The sequence below is a fragment of the Lotus japonicus genome, chromosome 4 (assembly GCF_012489685.1).
Source record: "Lotus japonicus ecotype B-129 chromosome 4, LjGifu_v1.2".
Taxonomy (NCBI): Eukaryota; Viridiplantae; Streptophyta; class Magnoliopsida; order Fabales; family Fabaceae; genus Lotus; species Lotus japonicus.
The window spans coordinates 36,572,094-36,592,521 of NC_080044.1; the positions used below are offsets into that span (position 1 = coordinate 36,572,094).

The following is a 20,428-nucleotide window of genomic DNA, read 5'->3' on the forward strand; positions in this document are numbered from 1 at the left end:
ACTTAGTTCCTGGAATGAGACTTATCTCTATAGCCCCGTATAGGATGTCACTAGTGGAACTAGCGGAGTTGAAGAAGCAAGTGGAAGAGCTCGTGGACAAGAAGTTTGTGCGACTGAGTGTATCCCCTTGGGGAGCACCAGTTCTTTTGGTAAAGAAGAAGGATGGTGGCATGAGGTTATGCGTAGACTATGGCAACTGAACAAGGTGACGATCAAGAATAAGTACCCGTTGCCTAGGATTGATGATCTGATGGATCAGTTAAGAGGAGCGGAAGTATTCTCCAAGATAGATCTGCGATCCAGAGACCATCAAATCCGAGTGAAGAAGGAAGACGTACCGAAGATGGCCTTTCGGACAAGATATGGGCATTATGAGCATTTAGTCATGCCGTTCGGAGTGACTAATGCGCCTGCAATATTCATGGACTACATGAATTGTATCTTTAACCCGTATCTCGACAAGTTTGTTGTGGTCTTCATTGATGATATTCTGATTTACTCGAGGAGCAAGCAAGAGCATGAGGAACATCTTCGATTAGTATTGGGAATACTAAGAGAACGACAGCTGTACGCCAAGCTATCCAAGTGCGAGTTTTGGTTAGAATCTGTGCAATTTTTAGGACACGTGGTGAGTAAGGCAGGAATAGCAGTCGATCCGGCGAAGGTAGAGGCAGTTAACTCATGGGAAGCACCCAAGACGGTCACGGATGTAAGACCCAAGTTTTTAAGTTTAGAATAAGGGAATAAAATTCCTATTCACGATTAGGTTTGATGTATCGTGAAAGAAAACCTGAACAAGTGTTTATTGAATGGAATAAATTTATGAAGGAGAAAGTTCAGGAAAAGGCTAAGGATTGTATCAAAGTCGATAAAAGTTATAGCACGATTAGTATACGCTTAAACCTAGGGCAAGAGCGCTAGTAAATAGCTAATTTGCACTTAAAGACACGATGGAAACTAATTCCAAAAATCTTCAGAGAAATGTTAGAACTTCTCTTAATCCTTCCATGACAAGCGTTTCGATACGAAACCCTGAGATATACGAACGTCCGATTCTAATTCTCGGAGGTTTGCCGAAACTAAAACCCTGATAGCTCAAGAAACCTAAAATGAACGGTCGATGAAGACTTTTTCTATTCGGAGCTTCAAATGAAGATTCCACACGCGTACACCCATTTTTCTTGATGTTTCCAATCTTTCCTCAGAAGGAAGTTTTCTCATCCGACATTCACTGCAAAAAGTAGTTTTTCGGGTAAAATAGATTTACACCGACTTTGGATTGTTTACCGTAATTCCAAGAAACCTCTTTTGAGTTTTGGAATTCTGTCGCCAAAACCTATCTTAGAATTCACGGAGGATGGCGCCGGAAAAATCGAAATCGCAAAATTTTCATTTTCCCGCATTTTCGCATCCCCTATAAATAGGAGAAAAACCAAAAACTCTTCACCATTTGCAACCCAAACCCGCGAGCTTAAGGAGAAGGAGGGGAGAAGAATATTTTCGCCGTTTCTTGCTTGATCGTTGTTCTAACAATTGCTACTTGAAGATATCGAGGTATAGATGCTAATCCTTACTTCTGATCGTCAATTCCGTCGTTTTTCACTATGTCTTTCTGTGCTCTAAGTTTTGAGGGTTTTTGCAAAACTGTCCAAATAACTTCATCTTTCTATCTAAACCTCTTCCCTACGTGCCTAAGAGCATGTTTAGCGGATTACATTTCGCCGATTCTCGCCGAATTGTCGCCGAGTTTCAATTTTGCTCAAAATACCCATTTTTAGACAAAGTTTCATCCTTTATACTGAAAACTCTCGACTTAGCTTAGCGCTAGTAGGATTAGTTGTCATAAACGTCGTTGGTGACGTCCCCATCCAATTTGTTTTTCGAATTTCCAATTTTGAAATTCTGAGCTAAAAATATTGACCAAAATACCCCTGCGACAGTTTTCGATCCGATAATTTTTCCGAGTTTAGATTCGCCTTAGTTACGACTAATGATAACCTAGGAACCAAGTTTGATCGAAGAAAAATCGGCGCACACAATTAAAGTGTGTGGCCATGAGCTCTCCAAGGGAGGGGAGAAAATTCCTTTTTCGAAAACTTGTCCGATCGCGTTAGATTATCGTACTTCGGAGTATATGCTACTTCGTGTAACCTTAGTGAGTATTGAGTGCTGAGTTTCTGACTGATTATGATGGAAATTCTGTGGTTTTTGCTCTAAGGTTCATTTGAGGAGTTTCAAGAAGAGGAAGGCGGAGATTGTGAGGGAACGCTTGAGGATAACGCTGGAGGAGCTACAGGTGAGGGCTACTCACTGAACTATTAGTTAATGCTTTAGGTGTCGACGAATTCGACTTGATTTACTGTTTATGCACTTGTTTGTGTTTGACTGGGAAAATGTTTTCTGAGGCTTCGGCTGACAATGATGATTAGTCACCTCTGAACTGTTTTTGAGATTGATTCACATGCTATGTGCTAAGTGCTTAATCTAGGATGTGTGATATTTGCCCTATATGCTAAGTGCTACATGGTTAAGCTAGGATGTGTTAATATATGTGCCATGACTGTCGGATTGCGCTAATTTGACTATGCAATTACACATATATCTGTTGTGCTACCGAGTGAGGATAACGGGCATGTTATGCCAAATTTATTATGAGATTTTGGGAAGTTTGACGGGACGAACGGAGATTCGGGCCTTGTTATTGTTTTAGTGGAACGAGACATTCTCTGGGAGTTATTTGGGATTATGGGATCTTTGAAACTCATAAGATTTGCGATAAATTTAAATGGAAACTATTTTACAAGGAAAATTCATAAGACATTAAACAACCTCTAAATCTTTAAATAATGATAACAATCTCGAAGGAAAGCTTAGGATTCAAATCTTAGTTTTGGAAAATGAGAAGTGTCGTCGAGTCCAAGTGTTGAGGAAACTAATAAGTTCTGAGTATGTTGATACTCTTTTGCTCGAGGAGCAGTTTTGTTGTTGGGCTATCTAAAAGATAAGCCGGGAAACGGGTAGTTTCCGAGTATGCTGATACTCTTTGCTCGCTGAGCAGTTTTGACCATCGGATGGAGATGAGTCGGATGATTCGAGAAATCATCACGAGATAATGTGTTTATAAATAATTGTCTTTTGTCGCAGAATCGACATTTGCCTTAGGGTATGCTTTTAGAGACAATAAGTTAGTTAGAACACGTGGCGACGTGACGAGTGAGGTCGGAGACGTTGTTTGGCTAATCACTTTGCATTCATGCACACATTAAGAGGTTAATACACAGTGGGATGCCGGACCTCGGTGGATTCCAAAATGGTCATAAGACCGGATTTCCACGTAAGAACACAGCGGTGATTCTTAGTAGCAGACCGAAATGGCAGACCTCCGGGTTTACTGCTGATCTGACTACCGTTGTTGTTGGTGTAAGAGGCACGCGGGCCGAAATGGTCCCACCGTGGCTGGTGTTAGGGTTGATCCGTTGATGCCCATCCCTCCGGAATGCATCTTGTCAACCGGCATCTCATTCATGCAACATGCATACTTACTTAGTTGCCGAGTGTGATTGATACTTGTTAATCTTACTTGATGCATGATAATTGTTATTATTGTCATTTATATTCATTGGAAGATATACAATGTTATGATGCTATCACTAACTACTAAGCCTAAATAGTTATCCCTTAAACTGGATCTATTGGAGTTATTACTTACATAATTCTTTGGAGTTGACCCTCGCGTCTTCTGCGTGTGTTTTGGCGGACTACGCCCTTTGTCAGATGTCCATGGCGGACTGGTTCACGATGGTTCACCCTTCGGGGGGGACTAGATTCGAGATGCTCGATCAGGATGACCCCGGCTCATAGGTGGTCGACCCCGCTGGCCACCGAGCGATTTACTCGGGGAGGATTATGGAGGACCGTGTCGACCGTCTGGGACACTTGACGGAAGGAGTGCTGAGGAGATACACTGTGAGCTTCAACCTGCCACCCGACGTGCACTGCGGACCCGGTGTATGACCACCACCACCACCGTCATCTTCGGATGATGAGGACCCCTCAGAGGAGGAGCCTGTGGGAGGGACTTCTGCGGAGTCTAGCTCACCCACTGTTGCTGTCATTGATGACCATGGCTCGGGCCCTAAGCCCGTGAGGCCAGCACAGGAGCGTGTCGCGGTAGCGAGAGGAGGGAGGATGGTGTACATTGACTTAGTCGTTCTGGATTCCGATTCGGACGATGATCATGCTAGCATGTAGTTGTGAGTGCTGGTGTGAGCTCCTCTAGACAGGATTAGTGTAGGAGTAGAGTCATAGCTCTACCCGTCATGTTTCATTTGGGGACAGGGTAGTTTCCTGACCGATAGCTTTTTGTGTGGTTTCTCTACGGAAATCACAGAGAGTTGGTTGGACTAGGGGGTCTTGTTTTAGGCCGTTTGGGCTGACTTATTCTCATTTTTGAGGGATTGTGTTGCGGACACTTGACCTTCCCTTTTGGATTGTACATATTGCCTACGGGCGTTACTTTCTGTTATTTCCCGTCACTGGAGGAGGATACTCGTGACGTGGTTCGCTACTTATAGCTGGGTCTGTAATTATATATTGTACATTAGTCATGCTGTCTTTTATCCTTGAGTTTTATTTCATTAAGTTCGTAGTTTTATCAGTTAAACAAATAAAAAAAAATATTCACGTTTTTCCGCTTTAATTTCTTTTTGGTTACTAAAGTGACGCCACCGAAATCGGGGTGTTACAACGGAAGTGCGAAGTTTTCTCGGATTGGCAGGATACTACCGGCGATTCATCGAAGGATTTTCCAAGATCGCGATGCCATTAACCAAGTTGACGAAGAAGGATCAGCCTTATAAATGGACGCCAGAGTGCGAAGCGAGCTTTAAGGAACTTAAGAAGAGGCTAACTACGTCGCCAATTTTGGTATTGCCCGATCTTGCAAAGGAATTTGAAGTGTATTGTGACGCGTCAAAGATGGGACTAGGATGCGTGCTAATGCAAGAGCGGAAAGTAGTAGCGTACGCATCAAGACAACTTAGGCCTCATGTAGTGAATTACCCCACTCATGACCTAGAGCTAGCAACAGTAGTGTTTGCGCTCAAGATCTGGAGACACCACTTGTATGGTGCGAACTTCACGGTGTTCAGTGATCATAAGAGTCTCAAGTATCTATTCGACCAAAAGGAGTTGAATATGAGACAGAGGAGATGGGTAGAATTCTTGAAGGATTACGATTTCAAGTTACAGTACCACCCAGGAAAAGCAAATGTGGTGGCAGATGCACTGAGTAGGAAGAGCTTGCACGTCTCAGCAATGATGATAGAGGAACTGAAGCTATTGGAAGCGTTCAGAGACCTGAACCTTGCTGTGGAACTGCGACCAAAGCAGATGAAGTTCGGTATGGTTGTGGTGACTAGCGAATTTCTAGAGGAAATTAAGCGAAGACAAGAGGAAGACCAGGATTTTCAAGAGCAGATGGGGAAAAATGAAGGCGAGAAGCTAATCAAAGGGAGAGGTGGATTGTGGAGATTCCACGAGAGGATATACATCCCGGAAGACAAGGAGCTGAGAGAAAGAATCTTAGAAGAAGCACACAGAAGCGCTTTGAGCATACACCCTGGATTCACCAAAATGTATCGGGACATGAAGGAAAGATTTTGGTGGCCCGGAATGAAGAAAGACATCTTGAAGAAGGTAATGACCTGTCTGACATGTCAAAAGGCGAAAGTGGAGCATCAGAAACCCTCTGGAGAATTGAGACCTCTAGAGATACCTGAATGGAAGTGGGAGAGCATTTCCATGGATTTTGTCACAGGATTACCAAGAACTCAGAGCAAGAACGATGCTATTTGGATAATTGTAGACCGACTCACTAAGTGCGCGCATTTCATAGCGGTTAACATGACATACTCACTAGAGAGATAAGCAAGGATATATGTGAAAGAAGTAGTGAGACATCATGGAATACCGGCAAGCATAGTTTCGGATAGAGATCCGCGATTTACATCACAATTTTGGAAGAGCCTACACAAAGCCTTGGGAACAAACTTGAAGTTTAGCTCAGCATATCACCCCCAAACGGACGGACAGACAGAAAGAACCATTCAAACACAGGAAGATATGTTGCGAGCATGCGCTTTAGAAGAGCAAAGCAGTTGGGAAGATTGTTTGCCATTAGTGGAGTTTTCATATAACAATAGCTTCCACTCAAGCATAGGAATGGCACCATTTGAAGCATTGTACGGAAGGAAGTGTAGAACCCCGTTAAGTTGGTTTGATGAAGGAGATAAGCTAGTACTAGGACCCGACGTAGTGCAGGATATGTCGGAAAAGGTACAAGGAATTAGGGAGAAGCTTAAGATAGCACAGGATAGGCAGAAAGCTTACTATGATCGTAGGAGAAAGCCTTTGGAGTTTGAAGAGGGAGACCATGTTTTCCTCAGAGTTAACCCAATTACAGGGATAGGAAGGTCAATTAAGTCGAAAAAGCTTACACCAAAATATTTAGGACCTTACCAAATCCTTAGGAAAGTAGGAACATCAGCCTACCAGGTGGCGCTACCGCCATCTTTGTCAAACTTGCACTATGTGTTTCATGTTTCCCAAACAAAGAAATACATTCCCGACCCTTCTCATGTGATAAAACCTGAACATATACAACTCAAGGAGAACTTAACATACACGGCCGAACCTAAAAAGATATTGGATAGGAGGATGAAACAACTTAGGAAAAAGGAAATCCCGTTAGTGAAAGTAGCTTGGAGTGAGGGGGAAAATGAGGAAGCTACTTGGGAATTAGAGGAGGATATGAGGAGGAAATACCCTCAACTGTTTAGTATCTTAGGATGTGAATTTCGAGGACGAAATTTTCAAAAAGGAGGGGAGAGTGCAACATCCCACCAACCAGGTAACGACCTCATAGGAAATACGAAACCCTAGAAAGTCGGAATAGGTAAATACGCACTAACAATCTAACTATACTATATAATATATATAATATATATAATATATATAATATGTGTGTGTGTATGCATGTATGTGTGTATATTTTACTATATTGCTTGTTTGCACGTAAACCGAGACGTCGGTCAATCGACCCGGCAATGAAAGTACCAAAGACATGGTCACAATAACCCCAAAAAGAGGATGAATTCGAGATAGAGGTAGGATAGGCTAAATAGATGATCTGATCACATCTCTTGACAATGATAAATGCATTGTCTCAGAGTGATCGAAACCCGAACCAAGCTAAAAGAGTGATACTTTAACCACTCTAAGGAGATGATATTGAACCTTGAGAGGGGAAATACACTCTAATTTAGCACTAACAAACCTGAACCAGTATAATATTGCATCAGTTTTGTCCCGACATGGAAAATAATAAAGAAATCGACCAGTCGGAACCCTAGGATTTGTGTGCCGCTGACTCAAGCATGCAATCAGCCATGACACCCTTCCTTCATCACCTCTGATGGCTTCTGAAGCTTTCCAAACTCATCCCACGCAACCAGAAGCCCTAGGTTAATCACCATGCATGAAAACCCATTGGTGGTGCAACCTTGAAAATGCTTAAGCTTGGATTAGCCATTTAATCACTTTTCAGCCTATATAAGGAGTACCATTCGACTCCACGCGACCACAGCATCACACTAAGCCCCTTGAAACCCTCAGAGAGTGCGCAGAGAGCTTGAGAGAAGAGAAAAACCGAGAGGAAGTTCAGAAACTTCTTCTCTTCGAATCTATCAAACCAGAGAGAGTTAGACCCTGATTCTTGTCCCATTGTGTTCCTGGAGAGGATAGGAAGAGGATTGACTATTCGTGGTCAAGTTTTGGTCGAGAAACGAAGCTTTCACCATCTCCGGCGAAGCTCCGACGACCCCTCAACCTGTAACGCGCATTTTCTCTCATCACCGAGCACTTCAGCCACACCCACGAGTACCATTCAACTCCCCACAACCTGTAGATCAAGCCCCAGTACTCGGAGTAGCACGGCGGTCACGTTTTTCAACCCTCCGATCGTCTTCTTCGGCGAGTTCTGCAACTTCCGGCGAGGTAGCTTCTGAAACTCGCCAATTTTAGCTTGTTTTCGATCCAAATTGATCCCCTGAGCATGTTAGGACATAGATAGGAAGCTTTAGACTAGTTTAGAGCCATGAATCGTTAGGAATCAATGAGAACCGATCCAAGGTTTTTGAAGCTCGAAGAAGCTATCGGGTTGAGCTTCTGAGAGTGAATTGGCCTGCAAACTGGATTAGTTTATGCTTCTGGAACGTCATAGGAGCTTTTAGGATAGTTAATTGTAGTGTTAGAGCCCTGAAGAGGAAAACCCCAATTTCACCTTGTAGGCAGCCCCTGAAATCGTGAATTGGCACTGTTAGAGTGTCCAGAAGTTGAAATTGATGATTCCATTGAACTCAGAAGGTAGAAAACTATAGGAATAGACTATTAGATGTTAACATTAGGCTCAGTTTATAGATTTCTTAGTTTGCAAGTAGACTTTGAATTAAGTGCTTAAAATAAGTGATTCTGAACCTGAGTTTAAACTGAGAACAGTAAAATGAGCTTAATAGAACCTGAAACCAGTAGGATAATAACCAGGTAAAGACTTAGGAATTTTAAGTTAGTCATAGAATTAATTTACATAATATGGCTTAAGTAATTAGAAATAATTAAGTAGAAATATTTTAGCTTAAGTTAGATTATTAGATTAATGACTTAGAAATAATGAAATCAGATTATGAGGATGTATAGGACATGAGGACAGAAATGGTAACATGAAAAGAATTATAGGAATTAGCTATTAGAAAATGAAATTAGTTTGCATAATATAACTAGATGATTAAGTTGTTGTTAAATTAGTAATTAACCTAAGTGGATGATTTAGTGACTGAAAACTAATTAGGTCAGATTAATGGACATGCAAAATATAGGTTACACCCTAGTTAGTTGAGATCAAGGCTAAGTTAGAATGACGCTAGTTTAATAGCTAAAAGGAATAATAATAATAATAATAATAATAATAATAATAATAATAATAATAATAATAATAATAATAATAATAATAATAATAATATATAGTAACGAACGATTTAATGCCTCGATTAGCTTATCTTGACCAAAGCATAATCAATGATGCAGAGGGAGCTATCTCAGACACACACGATCCTCTATTGGTAAAGGTTAAAGGTAAGGGGGATTATACAAGACCTTGTCTTGGTACACAACTCATAAGTTGAACGTTATTACGGTAGAAAGCATATTATTACTTGCTTATATGTTATTGGATGCATGATTGGATGTTGTGCTTGAAGAGTGAATGTTGGATGAATTATTGTGCTGAATTGTTGTGACTGTGATCTATGATTGAACTGATGCACAGTAGAAAGGGATGATAGTACACTATGGGATATATAGTGGTACTTAGGATTATAAGTGACATGGTATTAGGATTGTTCCTGATACGCTAAGCATCTGAGGTAGTGGGAAGAGGGAAAAGATAATCCCCGATTTAATGTGTTATTGATACTTGCTTTTGAAAATTAAACCACCTATAACACCTTAGGATTAACCGTAGGATAGGTAGAATAATAAAATGAATAATGATAGTAGAATAAGTAAGTGAGCCCTTTTCTCTAAGCAATTAAAAGTACATAACCATTAACGGCGGATTAGAACTCCCGCTTGTATTCCTAGAACTACTTGATCTTATCAAAGATCCCACCTCTATAATTACTATGGTGTACTTACTTTAAGTAAGGCAGCAGATGCTTGTTTCTAATGTATTAGAAACTTAATGGAAGTATAAGGGGGAGATGATCGATATTTGAAAATACACTTAAGGAGCAATAAGGAGTAGGAAAGTACTGTCACTACCACTAAGAGAGTGGGAATACAGAGACGCCAAAGGTGGTCATGTTCAGAGATGAATTGACCCGGGATTTACGCGATGGCCCTACCTCTCCATCAGCTACCGGCAGGGTCCCGGAAAGGCCGGCCTGATGTGATGTAACAAGGACCGCATAGTCGTGTACTTCTGTCTGTGAGCTACTGAGCAATCATTATCCGGTAAAGAGTGGACTGTAAGGAGTGTCCATGTTCCCGAGACGACTTTCCGAAGATAACGAAGCAATAGCTTCGGGCCCTTAAATTATACTCATCACATGATAAATAAAATAATAAAAAGGTTGGCGATGAACTCACCATTTCCTACGAAGTAGTGAGAGAAGTCAATTCGAAGGACGGAGGAATAAGGTTGATTTAGCCATATTGCATTATTACTAGTGTTTGCTAACATGTGTGTGATTAATGATATGTTGGCTTATGTTTTAACGCTTATCTTATCTGATGTGTATTATTGTGCAAGTCGCGTATGACTCACCCTTACACTTATTTTTATAAAAGCAGATAACAGGTGTGACAATGAGCTTCCCTCCAGTCCTCGCGATCCACGCTGATTTCCCGTCCCGACCTGGCTGGCATGTTGACCCAGTTACCGGATACTGCTTTTATCAGGGACTCACAATTTTTGTGGTGCAGGGATCCAAGAGCAGGACACATCGGTTTCCTAGTGACACTCCCGATGGTGTTCTCATTCTTCCTGCCGACCCACGCTGAGCACGTAGGTCCGCGGAGTCCAGGCAGTCCACAGGTGCCATATCCACAGACAGGCGAGCCAATGGAGACCTATCCCAGCAATACCAGTCACCGTGGTGAGCCCACCGGGATCCCCAGATCAGAGAGTTCCGCAGACCCAAGAGTCTATGGGATCTCCTCCACCCCGGAGGAACTTGTCTTGCTTTCGGGTCACAGCCCGCAAGCGAGTGAGATCCCCTAGATTCTCCCGAGATGCCAGGATTTACCGTCGCAGATTTCAGAGAGGCGAGGCGTCCGGAGTCAGGGAGTCAGAGCAGGGTCCGACAGCAGAGCCAGGGTCAGTGCCAGCAGCCAGCGGGGGAGTCAGTGAGGAGGATCCAGATGAGGAAGATTCGAGGGGATGAAGCCATATGGTCCGAGTTTCTGATGATGATGATTTATGTTTCCGTTTCTGCATTTTGATTACCTCTACCAGACTATGTGTTTGAGGGCACTGTGTCCTCTTTATGTGTTGTCTTCTTATCTGCAGACTTATGCGGTGGATCCGTCCACCAACTATGCATGCTATGTATGATTTGTGTGGTTTATATCGTTATTCTCCGTAGTCTTAAGTTAGGAGGGCGAAATGCCTAGGGATGTTAAGGGAGACGCTCGAGTACTCTTTACTCTTGCGATCCCGACCTAATGAGGAAACCCTAAGTAGAAAAAAAAAAGTTCACTATTTCACGTAGCGTGCTCACTCCTGAGTGATGGAGTTAGGGAGAACTCGTCACTTAAGGAAGGGGACGCCACATACCCATCTTGATCAAGTTCTATAGTTATCCTCTTCTGTTTAGTACCATCCTTTTCGAACTCTTGTTCTCCACTTTCTCCCGTTAGAATTCCAATTACATCTGGTGAAAAAAGTAAACAAAAAAATGTTAAGACAAATTAATTACTATTTTTGAAAAGATCAAGAGGATGCAGAAGAGTAAATACCTATAAGGAATGATGTATCCAGGTCCTTATACATAATGTCAGCAAGTGGAACGAAAGAGTACGTCGTTATGTTGATAGCCTTGTTAGGTAGTAGTCGTACAGAAGTTTGAATATCAAAGTTGATCTTGAATGGATGCTCGGTCAGGCGAAAATCACGTCCGCTCTCGCCCACACCAAAGTAGGAAATCTGGTATACTTTTCCCTCAGTTAGGGAAGACTGAAATCGATATATCAAAGTCTTCCTAACAGTAGCATGAATCTTGCAGCCCTGACATTTTAAAAATAAACAAACTAAGCAATTTACGAATGCATAAGAAAAATTACATTAAAAAGGTTTAAATCAAAAGAAATAAAGTATACCTTGCCATCCATAAGTATCATGTCCAATGAAAAGGGTAGTTTTGAGCCATATAGGCTCGGACTAAGCCATAGATGACTGACTTTGGCAACAATTGTCCAGGTTTCTTTGGAGGCATCGACCTTTGCCAGATCGTCGATTCTTGAAGCCATCAAAAAGGAGGTTAAGTTGAAATATGCAAGGAATGATGGGAAATGTTGGGAATGATGGAGGAGAAATGTGCCATGAGGGGGTATATATAGTGTGAAATTAGGGTTCACACTCTGATTTTATTCCCTACGATATTTTAGTAATAAATGGTGCGGTCAAATTATTCCTCATTTATTTCTGATTCTATTCACATGAAATCACCGTGTTATTTTCTTACAAAATCGAGACTTTTTTTGAAAATAATTGCCATCATATATTTTGTTGTAGGCACGGGCCAATCAATCAATTTTCCGTAAAAAATTAAAAAGATTCCTTAATTGTCCATAAAATTAAAAAATCAAATGCATTGATAATGCACGCATGGAATTGTGGGATTATGAATGAAAAAACGTGGATTTCAAATAACAACGCACAGGTGAAAATTAATGCATTTATTGTTTGAAAAAAGTCATGCAGAAATAGCGTGTAGTTATGTTTGGACCAAATCAAGCATTTATGATTGAAAAAAATCTTGCAAAACAACGTTCAAGCCTGGAGGTAAAAAGTCAAGCTATTTAAAATTCAAATATATGATTGGCAAAAGAATAGTAACGCTTTGATTGGATCTAAATGTTTTTGGTGTATCAAACTGTTTTTTTTTTGTTTCGTCATTTAATGGGTGTTAATTTAATAGGTGACAAATTAGAGAGAAATTGGTGTTAACAATTAATATGCGAAAGTCTCTCTGGCGGTGACACTTGTCAGCCAGAGAGATGGGTTTGAGGAGAGTCATTTATAAGTGGATTCTATTTTTTTTGAAAGCTAAATGTTTAATGGAATTAAGATGCTCTTGTCTTGTCATTGACTCGTTGTTGCCCTTTATGCACATTTATAATATTTAGTTGAGCCTGAAAGATTTAATTGTTGTCAGTACTTGAGACTTGTCTAGCCTTTACACGGTGCTCCCTTCTCCAATCTCTGCGGCGTTGATGGAGGTTCATCCTGTCTTGGACACGCATTTACCAGACTCTTGGGTTTAGGGTTTGAATCGGGCCGGTGAGTATTCTGTTGCAATGACGTACCACTGGCTGTTGCAGCGACAATCCCCGGTGGCTATGGGTAGCGATTGGAAGTGGCTGTGGAAGATCAGGGCACCAGAGAAGATGGAAGTATTTATGTTGATCCTTCACGACGTGCTTTAGGTTAATGTTGTGCGGTTTCGTTGTCATCTCGTTGCCTCTCTTTGATGCTCTCGGTGCTTGCATCCTGTGAAGGATGCTTTACATTGTCCCTGAGACTGCCCGCACTTGAGGGAGATCTAGTTGAGGTTGTAAGTTTTTGTTTGGCCGTAGTTTGGAAACATGGATGTTCTGGCTTGGGTTCGGTCTCAGACGCAAGGCCAGCACTCCACCTTGTTTGTTTCGACCTTATGGCGCATGTGGAAGTGGAGGAACAAGAGGGTGATTGGGGATGCTAAAAGGACAGTTGAATTTGCTTATTCCTAGATTCATAATGAGGAAAGGGAGTATATCCAGTACCTTGCCAAAACCCAAGAGAGGAGGATCATGGAGCTTTTGCAGATGGAGTGGTGGCATCCTCCGACCACAAGTTTTGTGTCCCTTACCGTTGATGGTTCGTATGATCATACCAGACGTCGCATGGGCATGGGAGGTGTGATTCGAGATGTAACGCCCCGATTTCTCGAGCGTCACACAGTAACCCAAACGTCACCATTTTCGCCGTTCAATTAATTAATCTTTAATTAATGACAAAGCTCATTTATTGTGAAACCCTTGAAACTTTACGGATAAATTTTGTGGAATAAATAAATCATGCACTTCTGAATGAAATAGCATTTAAAAAAAAATCGAGGAGTAAATCCAAGAGTACAAAACCGAATCCGATGGCAAAGCCTAAAACCAAGTACATAAGTGATCTCAAAAACTGAAATAAATAATAATCCAACAGGTTAAATAAATTAAAATTCGATATAGCTCTCATAGAAAAACCCCAACATAGAAAAGTCTCGACTCTAATCCTCGTCGTCACTAGAGATGTATATGACCTCCGAGTCCTTGGCAACTCGACTCTTCATTGGATAAGCTGGTTCACCTTCAGATCCTGAAAGCCATCCACATTGCCTCTTCCTAGGCGGTCGTTCTTCAGTGGCATCCGGAACAGGCTCCAATGCGGGCATGTCTCCATATTCATCAACATGGCTAGCTTGCTTCGGCTCCGGTGGAGAAGACTCCACTGCATCCTTTTCCCCCATTGGTGGTGATTCAGCTGTAGTCTCTTCTGAAGGATCCTCCTCGTCCTCCCATGATTCGAGCGGCTTATCCTCTTGGGTATGACAAAACCTAGCGGGAGGGTGAGGCAACATGACTACCCCATCCGCAAGGGTCTGTCTCTCTACGACTCTTCCATGTATGTCCCTTCCTACGAGCTCTGCATCGCCGGCGTAGCTTCTCCGGACTCCAGACGCGTCGGTCACCCATAGTCGGTCATCCTCGGGATCACTCAACACCATCTCCCAGATCACGATAGCTTCCACTGTCTTGGTGTTCACCATCTACCCCCCCCCCCCAAATAAACACATAACAAACAAGCAGGGTCAGGTCGACAGCAAAACAAATAATAATAAAAAATCAACACTTTAAGAATTAATGTCTCTTATGGGATTTCATCAATAGTTATTCAGTTAGGCTAACGGATTCCTCACTTCACACAACCCACCAAAACACCTTGGTCAATCTCGAACATCCGCAGATGCACAATCACAAGAGGACCAACACAGTCGACCCAAGTGAAGGATCACGCGCTTACCACTACGCCAAAACCAATTGGTGTTAGTGAGGGCGCAACGTTATTTCCTTATAGCGTAGCAGACAGCGCCCCGTTTCGAACGCTACCTAGCAGGCAGGATGCTGGCCCACCTGGACCCAACAATCCCCCCCCAGCACCTGCCAGCCAAACTAGCTGCACAACATGCCTTCCGTGGGATTCGAACACGGGACCTGGCTCTGATACCAATTAAAGGATCACGCGCTTACCACTACGCCAAAACCAATTGGTGTTAGTGAGGGCGCAACGTTATTTCCTTATAGCGTAGCAGACAGCGCCCCGTTTCGAACGCTACCTAGCAGGCAGGATGCTGGCCCACCTGGACCCAACACAAAGTCACGTGGAGACCAACACAGTCAATCCACAAATCTCAGGGAGACCAACACAGTCAATCCCTATCCCATGACTCAATCTTGGTTATCACGTGGAGACCAACACAGTCAATCCACAAGTCTCCCTCGCGTGCAAGCCCATCGTTCTCATGGACCATAGTCTACACCGACCTATGTTCGTTAAATTAAGTTTACTTGCAAGCGAGTTGAATCTCATTAAGTCTCATTCTCTTGGTTTTTATGGCTCTAAGGTCAATCCTAGAGTCTTATGAGTTAATATCGTATCAGATTACAACGTCAAGAAATAACAGTCACACTAGGAGGAATTACAGCTGGATGAGCGACCTCCTAGACAAATCTCGACTAAACTTCATGCATAGCATAAAAATAATCAGGGCCTCACAAATTCACAAACTCTTTACAAATTCCAGAAGCTCAATTTACAGTTATCATCATATAAAAATCTCACAAATGTCCCTAGGCACATGTTACTAACATTTCCAACAATTTCACAAAATTTAGTGTTTCTGGACAGCAGGTGCAGCGTGTACTAAAACTGGTCTCCAGACCGCAATACTTAACCAAAAATTTCACATGATGCATGACTAGAAAGCTAATTCGAACCTCTACATCTTTCTAGTTTATCACTTTTCCATTTGAGTCCCAGAATTAGGTGATATTAGGCCTTAAAGCTTGCTGTCCGGTACAGGAAGAACAGCAGGTGCAACAGTCACTAAGATCGACCTCCAGACCTCATTACTAAACCAAAAATTATGTTCTTTATATTCCTGGAAAGCCAACTTAATAACCTACAATGTTCTAGTTTACCACGTTTTCATCTGAAGACCAAAAATAGGTGATATTGGGCCACGAAGTTCGCTGTCCAGTACATAAAACTGGTAGGGTCACTTCTGCCCTAAATTAAAATTTCAAAAATGCAAGTGCAAGGTTCCAAAACCATTTTCCAGCAACAAAACATCATATATTCATGTGGAATCACCCCAAAAGAAAAGATTTCAGAACCTAACACATCTCAATCATCATGTTGGACAAATAGATTTCATGCCAAACTTAGCAAGTATTGCATGGGATCTTCACATAGCATCAAGATCTATGGCAAGTATAGTGAAACAATAACACATAGTATCTCATGGAACAATCCAGCAAGCATCATGATCATAAAAGTCCAGCAAGCTATCCCAGACCAACCCTCATGCAAAACCCTTCAACAACAAAACTTTTCACAACAAATCATGGCAACAATTCCCTAACAACAGGCCCAATCCTAGGACCAGCCCTTACCTTAAGTTTGGTGATTGAGAAGGAACGTGATGAAGGTGATTGGTCTTTGAAGAGATTGCTCTTCCTTTCCCCTCCTTGCTGAAGCTCTCTCCTTCTCCCTTGTTCTTACACGTTCTCCTCTCCTTCTTCTTCTCCTTCTTCTTCTTCTCAAATCCGACCTCTCTCTCTCTCTCACTTCTTTCTTGTCTCTTTTTGCAAAGGAAATGAAGAATGATGAGGAAGTGTGAGAGTAGGCTACTAACTCAGCTTATGGTCTATGGTAAGAGAAGAAAATCTGCCCCCCTTTACCCTAATAAACTTGCGGCCAAACACTCCCGCAAAGCATTCACAAAAAAACTTGAAATTCAAATGGAGACAAAGCTTTCAATGCTCATTATTAGCTCTTAATCCGGAGGGATGGGCACCATCGAGTCAGCCCTAACACCAGCCACGGTGGGACCATTTCCGCTCGGGCGTCTCTTATACCAAACAAAATGTAGTCAGATCAGCAGTGAACCCGCAGGTCTGCCATTTTCGTCTGCTACAAAGAATCACCGCAGTGTTCTTATGTGGAAATCCGGGTCTTATGACCATTTTTGGAATCCACCGAGGTCCGACTTCCTGCCGTGTTAATACCTCAAAATGAGTGCATGAATGCAAAGTGATTAGCCAAACAACGTCTCCGACCTCACTCGTCACGTCGTCACGTGTTCTAGCTAACTTATTGTCTCTAAAAAGAATACCCTAAGGTAAATGTCGATTCTGCGACAAAAGATAATTAATTATGAAAAGTATCTCATGATGATTTCTCGAATCATCCGACTCATCTCCATCCGATGGTCAAAAACTGCTCAGCGAGCAAAAAGTACCAATGTACTTAGAACTTATAGTTCCCCGACTTATCCTTTAGATAGCCAAACAATAAACTGCTCATCGAGCAAAAGAGCATCAACGTACTCAGAAACTTATTAATTTCCCCGCTTATCTTTTAGATAGCCAAACAACAAAACTGCTCATCGAGCAAAGAGTATCAACTTACTCGGAAACTTATTAGTTCCCCAAAACTTGGACTCGGCGACACTTCTCATTTTTCCAAAACTAATATTCAAGTCCTAAGCTCTTATTTGAGTTTGTGATCATTATTTAAAGGTTCAGAGGTTGTTTAGTATCTTATGAATTTTCCTTGTAAAGTAGTTTTCATTTAGTTTTATCTCTAGCCTTATGAGTTTAAAAGATCCCATAATCCCAAGTAATCCCAGAGAAGGTCTCGATCCATTAAAACAATAACAAGGGCCCGAACCTCGGTTCGTCCCGTCAAACTTCCCAAAATCTCATGATGAGTGTGGCATAACTGCCCGTTATCCTCACTCTGACGTACAACATATATATGTGTATTTGCATAATCAAAGTAACACAATCCAACAGTCATGGCACATATATCAACACATCCTAGATTAACCATTTAGCACATAGCATGTGAATCAATCTCAAAAACAATTCAAGCGATAAATGATTATCAATTGTCAGTCGTAGCCTCAGAAAACATTTTTCCCAGTCAAACACAATCAAGTGCATAAACAATAAATCAAGTCGAATTCGTCGACACCTAAAGCATTAGCTAGTATTCAGTGAGTAGCCCTCACCTTAGCCAATTCCCATACTAACTGCAATTTCAATCCCAACATATCTTTGCTTTCCCGTGTCGGTTCGCTTCCTTTTATTCTTTAGCTTCGTCGTCAAACGCTCCCGTCATTCGTACCCTTCATAAGTACACATAACGTAATTTCTAATTGAGCTACATACACTCAATCTCCTTAATGGCTATAACCCATTAGGATTAAACTCAGAAATCAAGGCATGTCGTCATAATGACAACAAAAACGAATAACAATGCTTCAAAAGCTTTTAGCTTAGTAAATCAACTTTAAAACCAAATACTCATATCTTTGTTAAAATAGAAAAGTATACATCACTAGTAGTTACTCCTCTCGTTGTCCTTAGAGTTCTTAATCTCTATTTGGGTGCTCATTGAGGCATTTCAAAACAATATGCACACAAAACTTCTTCAAGAAATTAACACATCACCTTGCAATGGCATTCTCTTATTATTTCCTATAACCATCATTTGTTCTGTCTAATAAAGCAATGACTCTAAGCTCTTTATATTGTCGAATCATTTCTCTTAACTTAAACCATTATATTCCTAAAGAAACAAAACCCTTCTTTGGAACTCCATTTTGGTTCCACAAAAGCTCAATCCATAAATGAGTCCTCAATCTCTACGAATTAGGTTCTAGCTCTCGATTAATCAATTAATTACCTCAAAGTCATCGAACTTCTAAAGATTCAAACCTTAAACCTCTACATGCACATGTTTATAAGAAAGGGCCTCTAACTCCTTAAAACTTGAGATTCAACCCCAATTCACCTTCTTGACACCACGGCTTCCAACACAACTTACACTCTTGACCTCAAGCGTCCTCAAAGTTCTGACTTAATAAATCACTTTTCTCACCCAATCACCTAACCAAAAATTATAAATCTTAATCTCACAACCTAGGCATCAAATGGTAATGGATAAGGGCTCATGACTGAATTAATCAATAAATCTTAATATTTTGTATTCTATAACTATCACTCGTCTCATGCACATCAGTACCTTTTCTTTTTAATTCCGAACATGAACTTCCAACATTCTATTTCAGTTATAACTACAACCACGTGCACTATGACATCCTCAATTTGTCTCTATCACGAGATTCCTTATTGCAAGTGCTAGGAGTTTATGAAGCAATGCCTATACAATTAGTAGTATGGCTTAAAGGTTTACTATCTCACGCGTTCTAAACACAAGGTACATACAGTACGCAACTTAAGGATTAAAACATCTTCATTCTCCAAATTAGTATACAGTATATAGAGGGATGGGGTTAAATAATTCACGCGCATATGCCACTAAGTCAGAGTTTATAATTTGTGTTCAAAAAGTTTAAGGATTTTAATTTCTTTCCCATATACTTATGCTCTCCTACATTAGTAGGACTAAAACAAGTCAAACGGTATCACCCCAAGCAATTAATCTAAAAGATAGACTTTAATCCTTCAATTCAAATCTGCCTTATATTTGAAAAACAAAGCTTTTATCCACATGACAGTACTCTAAGTACACTTTTGACTTTCAAAAAGAGAAGAAAAACATGAACCATTACAATGGCAACCTATTATCAAAAGATTGTACAGAAGCTGATTTTATTTGTTTTAAAGATGAAATTTTCCAGTCCATCAGAAATCACACAAAGCTTTTTAAACTCATAGTGTTCATGTCCTCCTCCTTCTACCTCAAGTCTCATGGTCATGGGACTGAGCTTCAATCCTTTGGTCTGGTCGTGTTTCCCCTCTCTGCTAGTGAACCTCATGGCTGAACAGCAAAGACACAATATTCAGGGCATGAACTCATGAGGTGAACTAAAAAAAGTTAGGGTTTGAAAGGGGAACTTGAAATAGATAAGGAGAATCACCTCTTACTGATGATTGGGCCTTGGATTCAGGAAGAGGAGGTTGAGAGCTTCACGAAATTGGCCTCCTTTCTCATAACAAAGCTCGCCGGAGAAGACGGCGGCGGCGGCAGTCGCCGGAGTCACGGTGGCCGATCATCAAATCGATGGAGGGGGTTTTGTTGCGGATGATGAGGGGAGTTCAGTGGTGGTGTTGGTTTCTCCAAAAACTTAATGGTTCGCCGGAGATCGGAGGAACAAGGTGGCGGCTAGGGTTTTGGTGGTGGCTCTCATGGAGAGGAAAAAAACAGAACAGGGACAGTGGTGGTTGCTGCGTGAAGGAGGCATGGAGGTGATGGTGCTCGCGGTTTTGGATCGTGGTGGTGGTGTTGTTCCAGACATGTTGGGAAGAAGAA

General features: G+C 41.5%; 1 protein-coding gene and 1 long non-coding RNA gene across 2 annotated transcripts; both read right to left on the reverse strand.

Moving 5' to 3' along the window:
* Positions 1–10,511: 10,511 nt before the first annotated feature.
* Positions 10,512–12,084, reverse strand: LOC130712695 (uncharacterized). Its single transcript, XM_057562516.1, has 4 exons — positions 11,935–12,084; positions 11,575–11,842; positions 11,393–11,489; positions 10,512–10,686 (listed from the first exon to the last, which is right to left on the reverse strand). Exons 1-4 carry the CDS (start codon positions 12,082–12,084, stop codon positions 10,512–10,514), a joined length of 690 nt encoding a protein of 229 aa, XP_057418499.1.
* A 7,535-nt stretch (positions 12,085–19,619) lies between these two features.
* On the reverse strand, positions 19,620–20,209 carry LOC130711864 (uncharacterized). The gene is made up of 2 exons (XR_009010797.1): positions 20,037–20,209; positions 19,620–19,936 (listed from the first exon to the last, which is right to left on the reverse strand). It is a non-coding gene; the product is annotated as an uncharacterized LOC130711864 (long non-coding RNA).
* Positions 20,210–20,428: the final 219 nt, after the last annotated feature.

Coding starts and splice junctions, on each gene's coding strand:
- LOC130712695 (XM_057562516.1), bottom strand. CDS start 12,084: ATGGCTTCAAGAATCGACGATCTGGCAAAGGTCGATGCCTCCAAAGAA. Junction 11,490..11,574: donor GGATACATCATTCCTTATAG/GTATTTACTCTT, acceptor TTTTTTCACCAG/ATGTAATTGGAATTCTAACG. Junction 10,687..11,392: donor ATAGAACTTGATCAAGATGG/GTATGTGGCGTC, acceptor TTGCTGGGATAG/GTCTCCATTGGCTCGCCTGT.